This window comes from Mustela nigripes, chromosome 1 (genome assembly GCF_022355385.1).
Source record: "Mustela nigripes isolate SB6536 chromosome 1, MUSNIG.SB6536, whole genome shotgun sequence".
Lineage (NCBI taxonomy): Eukaryota > Metazoa > Chordata > Mammalia > Carnivora > Mustelidae > Mustela > Mustela nigripes.
Window position 1 is genome coordinate 67849706 of NC_081557.1, and position 12861 is coordinate 67862566.

At 39.5% G+C, this 12861-nt stretch overlaps 1 protein-coding gene across 1 annotated transcript in view; it reads left to right on the forward strand.

The window, feature by feature from the left end:
- The window catches only part of HEPHL1 (hephaestin like 1), an 87589-nt gene that overhangs the window by 11226 nt on the left and 63502 nt on the right, over positions 1-12861 (forward strand). The window contains exons 2-4 of the mRNA XM_059412792.1: positions 2609-2853; positions 11085-11297; positions 11956-12135. Coding sequence (XP_059268775.1) covers positions 2609-2853; positions 11085-11297; positions 11956-12135 — 638 coding nt within the window. The remainder of the gene's footprint in view (positions 1-2608; positions 2854-11084; positions 11298-11955; positions 12136-12861) is intronic.

Below are 12861 nucleotides of genomic sequence, written 5' to 3' on the forward strand. Positions count from 1 at the left end.
TTTTAAAGATTTTATTTATTTTATTTGACAGAGAGAGAGATCACAAGTAGGCAGAGAGGCAGGCAGAGACAGAGGGGGAAGCAGGTTCCCTGCTGAGCAGAGGGCCTGATGCGGGGCTTGATCCCAGGACCCTGAGATCATGACCTGAGCCAAAGGCAGCGGCTTAATCCACTGAGCCACCCAGGCGCTCCCACTTTTCTTTTTTTAATAATTTTTTAATTTTTTAATAAACATATAATGTATTATTATCCCCAGGGGTACAGGTCTGTGAATCGCCAGGTTTACACACTTCACAGCACTTACCATAGCACATACCCTCCCCAATGTCTATAACCCCACCACCATCTCCCTACACCCTCCCCCCAGCCACCCTGGGGGTGTGAGATTAAGAGTCTCTTATGGTTTGTCTCCCTCCCGATCCCATCTTGTTTCATTTATTCCTTTCCTACTCCCCAAACCCCCCACGTTGCATCTCCACTTCCTCATATCAGGGAGATCATATGATAGTTGTCTTTCTCCGATTGACTTAAGAAATCACTTTTCAATTTGATTTTAAAGCCATGCTATGTTCTGTTTAAATGCTTCTCTCTTTAATTTTGTCATTCTATAAGCTTCTGTTTATAAATTATTAAAAGGGAAGGTGGCTACAAGCCCTGTTTGTCAGCAGGTCCCTGAGAGCAAGAGGAGAGCCTTTGGAAGGTCCAGCAAACTGAATATCATAAGATGACAGATCATTTCAGAGATGATCACTGGATATTCTCTGGTGTCCACAAACTCTGCCCCGGACCCAGCCATCATCGGATATGATGCCTTGTGTATTTTGGTTACAAAGGCGACCTTACAAATGAGCATGAGGAGCTCATCCCATCACTATTGCTGTTATGAAAGAACAACTCGAAGTATGTTCTGTCGGTAGTGATAGTATTAGATCATCTAGTTGTAGACAAGGCCACACCCAAAGACCCCAGACTATCGTGTTACCTGGCTGCCTGTGCAGAGCAAAGAGAGTAACGATGTATCAAGTATGCCTCCAACCCCACATCCACAGTAGACATCCCGAATGGTTCCTTCTTGCCCCTGACTGAACTCAACCTTGACTTTTTTTTTTCCCTAAGCAGTCACTACCAACCAATCAGATCTAGTGCACAAGTTAAAACCTATTTGCCATCCTGGGCCTAGAGAATATTCAAAATCAAGTGTGGCAATGAACACTTCTCTGCAAATGTAGTTTGCCAAATTACCCCAGCTTTCACTTGCCAATCTGAGGGCAAATTCGAGGCCTTTTCTTTTTCTTTATTCCAAAGTCACTAAGCACCAATATATCCAGGCACTTACTCAGCACTACAATAAAAAAAGATATTTGAAAGATTTGTCTTCAATTAGCTCACAAACCAGAGATGTACATATCTTACTGTGACACGTCTTGGCAAGTGTTATTAGTGCTTGAACTGTGTGTGTACAGAAGGAGAAAGAAGAGTTTGAACTGACCTGGAAGTGTTCTTGGCAGGTAGAGAATGAGGGATACCACCCAGATGTAGGAAAAGAATGTGCGCAAGTCTTGGAATGCTGAAAAGACATGGTGCATCCTGGGAAGACTGAGCATGAGGTCTGGTGGAAGGGTGAGGCCATGGGAGGTAGGCAAGGAGGAAATGAGCCTGGAAAGATGCACCAAAGCTGGGCTGGATGCACCAAAGGAGACCACTCCTGCTTTGACTTGAGCTACAGGATCCCTGTCCCCTTGTTGACCCAGGCACCCTCTCCTCCATCTGCCTGCACTTCTGTTTTCTGCTCCATGGTGGGCTGCATGCCCGGCCACTTGACACGCTGCTCTCTGGCTCCATCATCCTTGCAAGTCTGCAGGGTGGGCAAAGCTTCCATTCATACTAGAGACTGCTGAGGAGCCTTGTAGTAGGAACTGCTTAGGAGCTTGTATCTGAGACGCTGGTATACAAGCATTGGATGATCTCGTTGAGGAAAAGAGTATGAAGCCCTGAAAATATCTTGTCTTTGGCTTTTTGATCTATAGTGCTTTCCCCAAACTTCATGAAGCAAACATAAATCCATTAGTCAATACAGAGCCGCTCAGACCTCTCTGTGAGACTCCACCAAAGATCTGTGACCGCAGACCTCAGAGACCTGTGTGATTCCACACAGGTGCCTCCAACTGGCACTTAATCATGTATTGCTGAATGTCATTCCTTAATTTTCCCATTAGGTCATAAACTCTTTTGTATCCCTGTATAGCACATAGCATAGTGCTGGGAACATGGTAAACACACACTAAGGGTTTGTTCAGTGAAAAAGTGAAGCGGGAACATGTTGAATGAAATGGGGCAAATGGACAGCCAGACTTTAAAGTATTCTGTTTAGTTCTAGTTTGGTCGTGGATACCATTTGTGACTCTTGTTTTGTCATTTAACTCTCTTAGCCTCAGTTTCCTTACCAGTAAATTGAAGATATTCTTACCAGCTCTACACAGGTTACAGGGTTAAGTCCAACACCAAATAAGAAATCATGCATGCAAGTACTTTATGAACTGTTAAGGTAAACTATTAGGATTTTCTCTTAATGTCATGTAATCATAAAATATTTTCCTTCTTACTTTTAGACTTGCAACCTTATTTCTTGAAAGAGGGCCCAACAGGATAGGTGGTCTTTACAAAAAGGCTGTTTACAGACATTACACAGATGAGACCTATTCCACGGAGATCCCCAAACCTCCCTGGCTTGGATTCCTGGGCCCTATCTTGAGGGCTGAAGTGGGTGATGTGATTGTCATCCATTTAAAGAACTTCGCTTCCCGACCATACTCTTTGCATCCACATGGCGTTTTCTACAACAAAGATTCAGAAGGTAAATATCAATCCTGTATTATCTGTGTCTTGTCTCTATTTCATAAGAAAGGCAATTGTCAGCTACAGTTAAAGGGATCGAAGAGACAGTGATGACGCGGGTTGATTTGTCTTTTCCCCATCTCCTTCTCTCCCATCTCCATCTGCTCCTCCTGATAGAGAAAACTTCAAAAACACTATCAACCAACTTGACCTAATTAACATCTACAGAACGTTCTGTTCAATGACTAAAGAATGTATCTTCTTTTCGAGAGGTGTATTTTGAGAGAGTATATGAAAACTCCTCAAGGGGCGCCTGGGTGGCTCAGTAGGTTAAGCTGCTGCCTTCGGCTCAGGTCATGATCTCAGGGTCCTGGCATCGAGTCCCACATCGGGCTCTCTGCTCAGCAGGGAGCCTGCTTCCCTCTCTCTCTCTGCCTGTCTCTCTGCCTACTTGTAATCTCTCTCTGTCAAACAAATAAATAAAATCTTTAAAAAAAAAAAAAGAAAGAAAGAAAACTCCTCAGGATAGACAGTAGGCTGTGCATAAAATAAATCTAAATAAATTTAGATTGCAAGGTGTATTCTCCAATAACAATGGAATTCAATTTGATATAATCAATGAAATAAATCTTGAAAATTCTTGCAAACATTTGGAAATACACAGTATACTTCTAAGTAACCCATATGTAAAAGAAATCACTAGATAAATTCTAATTGTAAATTGAACTGAATAAAAATGGAGATAAAACCAAAACGGAGATATAACCAAAATTTATGGTAAATAGCTAAGAAGTACTTAAAAGGAAATTTCAAGCTTTAGACACTTATGTCAAGAGAGAAGAAAAGTCTCAAATCAATAACATAAGCTTCCACCTTAAGAAACTAGAAAACAAAGAGGAAACAAAACCTAATGAAAGCAGAAAGAAAAAATAATAAGGACTGGAGCAGAAATTCAAAGGAGAAAACAGAAAAATAATATAAAATTGATTAAGCCAGAAGTTGGCTCTTTGAAAAAGATTAACAAAATTGAGAAAGTTTATCTAGTCTGATGAAGACAGAGGTCACAGATTACCAAAATCAGGAATGGGAGATGGAACATCACTTTGACCATACAAAAATTAAAAAGATTATGAAGAAGGATTATAAGCAGTTTTATGCCAAAATATGAGACAACTTAAATGAAACTGACAAATTATTAGACAAAAATTACCCAAATTGACTTAAGAATAAATAAAAATTTGAATAGACCTATAAAAGGTAAAGAAATGGAAATAGCAATAGAAATAGACCTATAAAATATAAAGAAATGGAAAAAGCAAAGAAATGGGAATAGCAAAATCTTCCCTCAAAGAAAAACCCAAGCTCAAATGATTTCATTTATAAATTCTATCAACTACTAAAATAACAATAATGCCAATTCTTAACAAATTCTTTTAGGAAATAGAGGAATACTTCCAAATTCATCCTATGAGGCAAACATCATCTTGATACCAAAGCCAGATAAAGACATTACAAGAAAACTACCGACCAATATTCCTCACAAATGTAGACACAAAAATTCTTAACAAAATATTAGCATATTAAAATATGTTGACTTCAGCAACATATAAGGAGAATTATACATCATGACCAAATGGAATTTATCCTATGATTGGAAGGTTAGTTTAACACTCCAAAGCAAATGTATGTTGGGGAACTTGGGTAGCTCAGTTGGTTAAGTATCTGACTCCTGATTTTGGCGCAGGTCATGATCTCAGGGTTGTCTGATAGAGCCCTGGGTCAGGCTCTATGTTGAAGGTGGAACCTGCTTAAGATTCTCTCTTCCTCTCCCTTTTCCCCTTCTCCAACCCCATTCATGCACTCATGCTCTCTCTCTTTAAAAAAAAATTTAAGAAAAAAATAAATGAATGTAATACAACGTATTAATAGAATAAAGGACAGAAACCACATGATCATCTCAAGAGGTACAGAAAGGTATTTAACAGGATCTAGTACTTATAAATTAAAAATTTCCAACAAATTAGAAATAGGTACTTCCTCATCCTGATAAAAGGTATTTAAGAAAAACCCACAGCTAACATCATGCTTCATTGAAGGGAGACCGAATACTTTCTTTATAAGATTGGGAATAAGGCAAAAATGTCTGCTCTCACTGCTATTATGAAATATTGTCCTGAAGATTCTACCCAATCCTGGACAGGTCTGCTAGCAGTAAATTCAGTCTTTGTTTATAGAACATCTTTACTTTACCATGCTTTTTTGAGGGGTAGTTTGCTGGATATGGTATTCTCCATTTGCATCGCTCCCCAGCCCCAGCACATTGAGTATGTCATTCTGCTGTCTTTTTGTCTCCAGTATTCAGATGGGATGTCAACTGTTAATCATGTCAGTATTCCCGTGTATGTGATGAGTCATTTTTCTCTCACTTCCAGTATTACCTCTTTGATGTTTTTTCCTAACAATTTGACAACAATGTGTCTATGTATAGGTTCTTTGTATTTATCCTACTTGTGGTTCATTATGCTTCTTTAATGTGTAGATTAATGTTTTTGACCAAATTGAATAATTTTGGGTCATTATTTTTACATTTTTTTTCTGTCCCTTTTTCTTTCTTTTTCCCTTTGGCAGGCTATTATTACACATGTTAATATACCTGGTGTTGACCCACAGGCCTCTGAGGTTCTGCTTATTTTCTTTGATGTTTTATTTCTTTGATCTTCCCACCCCCTCTTTTTCAGATAGGATAATTCTATTATATTCTAGTTCACTGATTCTTTTGCCATCTTGAATCTGTTGTTAAGGCCCTCTAGTGAATATTTTAAATAATTCATTGTACTTTTCAATGCCAAAACTCCAACTTTGTTCTTTTAATAATATCTACCTCCTTGTTGAGATTTTTCCATTTGTTGAATCATGATGTCCTACTTTTCTTTAATTATTTAAACATGGTTTCTGTTAATGGCTTGAACATTTTTCTAATAGCTGCTTTAAAGTTTGTATCTGCTCAATTTTACATCTGGAGACAGAGATAATTTCTATTGGCTGCTTTTTTTCCCCTGAGACTTGGTCACACATTCTTATTTCTTTGTATGTCTCATTTTGTTGTTCTTGTTGGAAACTAGAAATTTTTGAGCATATATTGGAGCAACTCTGGATTCAAATCCTTCCCCCATCCAAGGTTATTTTTGTTATTGGTTTGTTTTTTTGTTTAGTAATTTACCTGGGCTAAATCCATGAAATCTGTCTTCCCTACAATGTGTGGCCACCAAGGTTTCTGCTCTTTCTTTCCTTTTCTTTTCTTTTTCTTTTATTTTAGATTTCATTTATTTATTTATTTGATAGAGAGAGACACAGCGAGAGAGGAAACACAAGAAGTGGGGAGTGGGAAAGGGAGAAGCAGGCTTCCCCCTGATCAGGGAGCCCAATGTGGGGCTTGATCCCAGGACCCTGGGATCATGACTCGAGCTGAAGGCAGATGCTTAATGACTGAACCACCCAGGCACCCCTGTCTTTCTGTCTTTTTTCTCGTGTTCACTTTTAAGGCTGGCTTCTAAGGGGTCACCTCTAAATCTGCCTAGCTTTAAAGTTGGCAGATGCTGGGACAGAGATGTTCTTAAGCATCAGTAAATCCTCAATTCTCTGCAGCTGGAATTGTCGGTGGATAGAGAATACATTCAGAGTTTTGGTGGTTTTTGTCTGCCTTGGATCTTAGGGTTGTTTTTTGTTTTTAAATTATGTTAGTCACCATACAGTACATGACTAGTTTTTGGTGTAGTGTTCCATGATTCATTGTCTGCGTATAACACCTAGTGCTCCATGCCATCCATGCCCTCCTTAATCCCCATCACTGGGCTCACCCATTCTTCCATCCCCCTCCCCTCTAAAACCCACAGTTTGTTTCCCGGAGTCCATAGCCTTTCATGGTTCCTCGGATTTTGCTGGGCCCTTTGCTTCTCCTCTTTGCAAGCACACAGCATTAGTCAGCTGGGAGTAGGTAAATAACTGATGTTCAGCCGTTGTTCAAGCATAAACATTGCTGAATGCCTTTATTTGATTCTGCAGCAGTGAAATGGTTGTTTTTCTCAATTTCGTTCCATTTTACATTACTTTTGGGGGATAGGATTTGCTGACTTCCTCACTCTCTATCTCTCTTTTTTTTTCTTAAGGTTTTATTTATTTATTTGACAGAGAGAGCGAGAGAGATAGCACAAGCAGGGGGAGTGGCAGGCAGAGGGAGAGGTAGAAGAAGGCTCCCCTGCTGAGCAGGGAGCCCGATGCAGGACTTGGCCCCAGGACCCTGCTCAACCAACTGACCCACCCAAGCATCACTCTCTTTTGATGAGTTTTTCTCTTGGCTACCATTGCAAGCTTGCTAGTCTGAAAGTCCCTGCTCAGTTAAATTTAGTGTTTACTGTGCACTAGACCCAATGCTGGATACTGGGGCTGCAAAAATGAATAAATACATAGTTGTTCCTTCCAAGTTCATCTGGGGAGTGCTGGAGAATGAACCCAGAAGTCAGTGGGTGGGATTAACATTGATTAAGCAGTTCCTAGTATGCCAATGCCTATGCTAGAACTCTTACATACAATGTCTCACTTATTTTTATTTTAAGATTTTATTTATTTATTTGACACACAGAGATCACAAGTAAGCAGAAAGGCAGGCAGAGAGAGGGAGGAAGCAGGCTTCTTGCTGAGCAGAGAGCCCGATGTGGGACTCGATCCGGAACCCTGGGATCATGACCTGAGCCAAAGGCAGAGGCCCAACCCACTGAGCTATCCTGGCAACCATACAATGTCTCACTTATTAATGGAATTAGCTAGTGCTTTCTTGATCTCCATATGAAATACAGTTAATTATTAGGACTACTTAAAAATAAATTTTATCATTTTTTTAAATTTCAGAAAAACATAAAGAAGAGGTAAATATCTCACATTCTCATTTCCTACTTAAAATAAGCTTAAAACAAAAGATTAAACAAGAAGTAGTATATGAACATGGTTAGAAAATTTTAGGGGTGGGGCACCTGGGTGGCTCAGTGGGTTAAGCCGCTGCCTTCGCCTCAGGTCATGATCTCAGGGTCCTGGGATCGAGTCCCGCATCGGGCTCTCTGCTCAGCAGGGAGCCTGCTTCCTCCTCTCTCTCTCTGCCTGCCTCTCTGCCTACTTGTGATCTCTCTCTATCAAATAAATAAATAAAATCTTTAAAAAAAAAAAAAAAGAAAATTTTAGGGGTGCCTGGGTGGCTCAGTCAGTTGAGCATCTGCCTTTGGCTCTGGTCGTGAACAGAGAGTCCTGGGATCAAGTCCTGCATCAGGCTCTCTGCTTAGTGGGAAGCCTACTTCTTCCTCTCCCTCTCTCTCTCCCTGCTGCTCTTCCTTTTTGTGTTCTCTCTGTCTGTCAAATATATAAAATCTTAAAAAAGAAGAAAATTTTATGAGTACAGAGAAGTATAATAAGAAAAGTAAAAATTCTTCTTATTTGGCTCTTATCTGAAAAGCAATCACCTTTAAAAATGTCTTTGTCTTGGAGATTTTCTCATATGACACACATAGAAAGACCTCCTTTTAAGTTATGCAATACCCCATTGTATGAATATATCAGTCTGGTACATTGATGATTATTGATGACTGATGATGATCATTTAGGTTGCTTTCATTTTGGGGTTGATACTGCCAATTCTACAACAAATATACCAGTTCATGTATTTTGAAAACCATTCTCAAAGATGTTTCTGGAGTAAATTCTTAAAAATAAAATTGCTGGTTATATTCAAATACTCTTTCTTCTTTCTTTCAAAACGAATCGGCAAATTGTCCTCCAAAAAATTGTGCACTCTTCTGCTATTTGTTTATGAGCCTGCCTGTTTCTCCTACAACTTCACCAATCCTCAATATTCTCAAACTTGATGGGGTGAAAACTTGTATATTTGAATTTCTAAAAGCCCACACATTCTAGAATACATAAAACCAAATGAATGTTTTTAAAAATATTCTTATTCTAAAAAAATAAATAAAAATATTCTTATATTGTTTAGGTTATATTGCTCAAAACCTTTGACAAATCAAAATTCCACTGACAAATCAAATAAAAATTTGATTTTGATTTGACAAATCAAAATTCCTTCCTGGGAATAACTTACAGAACAACTTAATAAGCTATCTCACCCTAAATCACTTTTTACTTTATATTCACGGTATATTTTGGATTCTAAATGATCTTCCTCATCTTGAGTGGTGACACCAAGGGTTTGTTTGGGGACTCCAGCCTTTCCAGAGTACCTTTCAATAATAGCCATCAATACCTTTCAATAATAGCCATCAATACTTCCCAATAATAAAGAGCAAAAAGAAAGCATGTAAATAAATTGTGCAAAAAAGAGTCTCAAGAAAAATTATTACTTGTGTTGATTTGTATCATATAATCAAAGCAAAATGAGTGATCTCAGTTGAAGCCTCTAGACAAGTCCACTATCCACCCACCTTCCCCCAGCTACTGACGCTCAGTCTCTCCATATACAAATTCAAACGCTGCAAAGCTATGCATTTTATTCACAAGGCTTTGGTGTATGGTGTACAATCATGCCACTCATTCATTATTTTATTCAATAGATAGGTACTGAGCACCCATTATACTAAGCACTGAGGTAGACCTTGCATACAAAATTATGAACAAAAAACCCTGGGTGGTTTTTTTTGTGTGTGGAATTGTAGTCTAAATTGAGAGACAGACATTAATTAAACAATTATACACACAATATTATACATATATAATTAAAACCTTGGGCAAGTGCTATGAATGAAAAAGTGATTTACTGAAATCTTATATGCCAGGTGCTGTGATAAATGTATTGTAGATCTTATGTCATGTAAGCCTCAACAACTCTGAGATAGGTCTGATAACTACCACCCTTTTCCAGATAAGAGCCTAAGGCTACTAGAAGAGAAGGAAATTTCCCAAGTTATAGCTAACAAGAGATGGATATAGGATTTGATTCCACTAGTCTAACTTCAATAGCTCTGAACTTAACCATTGGTTATACTGCCCTTATCTCTGTGTGAATGCATTTTAGAAAACTGACCTAGTTCAGGGAGTTCGGGATTGCAGGTTTGTGAATGGATGGTGAATAAGTGAAAGAACAGAGAATGAATTTGGGTGTGTCCATATCCATCTCCTCGGCACCTCACCCCCCGGGCCTTCTCCCCAGTGCCATCCAGCTCCTCCCTTCTATCCAGGTGGTTATCAAACTAGTTTTAGCAGTGGACTTTCCTTAATTGAAAACCCTCCTTAATCCCCATCACTGGGCTCACCCCTCCACCCCTCCACCTAGCAAAACCCCAAATAGTGTTCAACACAGCACACTATTTTACTCTCCACTTGTCTCATGTGCTAATAATTCCTGTTCTTGGGGCACCTGGGTGGCTCAGTGGGTTAAGCCTCGGCCTTCAGCTCAGGTCAGGGTCCTGGGATCAAGCCCCTCATTGGGCTCTCTGCTCAGCGGGGAGCCCGCTTCCTCCTCTCTCTCTGCCTGCCTCTCTGCCTACTTGTGATCTCGCTCTCTGTCAAATAAAAGTTTAAAATAATAATAATAATAATAATTCCTATTCTGGTCAGCTCAACAGAACGGAGGATGAATGTCTTACTCTTCCTTCCTATCTTTCGTGAGAACTCAAACAGGTGCTGAATCAGTAGCAAGTGCCCAATAACTTCATTATTTCTTCTTATTTACTATTTATTATTAGAGAGAGAGCACGATGGAGGGAAGGGGCAGAGGGATAGAGAGAGAAGCAGACTCTCCACTGAGCAGGGAGCCTAATGCAGGACTTGATCCCAAGACCCCAAGATCATGATCTGAGCCAAAGTCAGATGTTTAACCAAGCCATCTAGGCACCCCTCTCCTTTCCCTTTTGAGTTGATGTTAAGTGAGGTGGATTCAAATCTTCCTGATTGACACAAGAGACCCATCCGAAGGGGTCCTTATGAACGTTTATTAAGCATCTGGTTTTGTGCAGGACACTTGATACACATCATGTCAGCTAGTTCTCAGGTCCCTGTGGGGTAGGTATCAACATTCTAGCTTCGCTGATAGAAAACCAAGGTATTGAGAATTTAAGTAACTTTCCCCAATCCCACAGGAAACAAATTTAAATTTATTTGATTTAAAATTATTTGATTCCAAAGCTCAGTGAGCTCTGCTCACTGTACCAAGTGATCTCTGTAGGTTAACTATGTTTTATCTTTTCTCGGAAGGAGCCCTATACCCAGATGGAACTTCTGGAAGAAATAAGAATGATGATATGGTTCCTCCTGGCAGAAACTACACCTATGTCTGGCCAGTGAGAGAAGAATATGCCCCTGCTCCAGCGGATGCCAACTGTCTGACCTGGGTGTACCATTCACACATTGATGCTCCTAAAGACATCTGCTCTGGGTTAATTGGCCCGCTACTGGTGTGCAAGGAAGGTAAGGAGCTCCTCCACCCCCAACACACACAGAAGCCTATTCCCAAATGTATTTTGCCTCCCTTCCTTGCTCCATTTGAAGGTACCTTTTCTTCCATGTTTTCTGTAAGATTAAGGAGATTCTTTTAACATAGAAGGTTAGATTCTTCTAACAGCAGGGGCAGTAATTCAGACTTCTATCAAGGAAACATCATAGCATTCTGGAACTTAACTGCTTTAAGAAAGAAAGCAAACCAGGGATATACCATACTGATAGCCATTCATGCCAGCCCAACACTATACACAGGAAAGTGAGGAATGTAGCCAAATGGCTAGATTTGGTTTTGCTTTGATATTTCACATGCATGATCACTTTGTGATTTTCTTCCCTGTTAATTGCCTTAGTGTGTCTGTGTTCTGTCAGTAGCACTGGCTTCCTCCAGGAGCAATGTTTTCAAGCCTCTGGTTGTGAGGGCTTTTGTTTTATGACTTTTCTCTTCTATGATTCTGTCATTTCTATTAAAATCCTTTGCTGCTTTCATGTTGTGATCACTCTTGTTCCTATAAGTCTTTGGCCAACTTCAAACTGACCTGATACCATTGGCAAAAGGCAAAAATCATCTTGATTTGATTCACTTTGAACTTTTTTCTCCACTTTTTTGGATGTCCCCCCTGGATAGGTGTCCTGAATAAATATTCAGGGGCAAGGACAGATGTGGACCGAGAGTTCATTATAATGTTTACTCTGGTGGATGAGAACCAAAGCTGGTACCTTGATGAAAATATCAGACATTTCTGCACTGACCCTGATTCAGTTGACAAAAAAGATGCTGTTTTCCAGAGAAGTAACAAAATGCATGGTGAGTGTCTCCAGTATTATCAAATATATACTGAATGCTTTTTATGGATCTGATACTGTGAGGGATGAAGAAACACAGAAAGTCTAACCTGGTTTTCTAGGATTGATAACTTGTGATAAGAATGGTTAGGAAGTGATAAAACACAGTCCATGTGAGAACATAAAACAATCTGAAAAGAGATGAGGCAATAGATATCCCCTGAATTGAGTATGACAAGCTATGGTACGGAAAATGGAAGAGTTAGTTATAATCAGGAAAGAATCAGGAGGTGATCCTAGAGAGGATAGGTAGGTTTATGCAGACAAGAGAAAGGAAAATGAATCACCACCATGTAACAATTCTGTGGTTTGCAACATTTTGCATTATTCCAGTAACCATTTCCTGAATGATTGCTAAATTTCAAAAATCATATTGTATGCTGTGTTTAAATACATACTTGTGAATTTGTTATATTTCCCAGCCATTCTGGTTTTTTTTTTTTTTTTTTTTGAGAGAGAGACAGAGAGACTCTTTTATTCTTTTTTTAAGATTTTATTTATTTATTTGTCAGAGAGAGAGAGCACACAAGCAGGCAGAAGCAGAGAGAGAAGCAGACTTCCTGCTGAGCAAGGAGCCCCATGTGGGACTCAGTCCCAGGATCCTGGGATCATGACCTGAGCCGAAGACAGAGGCTTAACCAAATGAGCCACCCAGATGTCCCAAGAGAGAGAATCTTTTTTTTTTTTT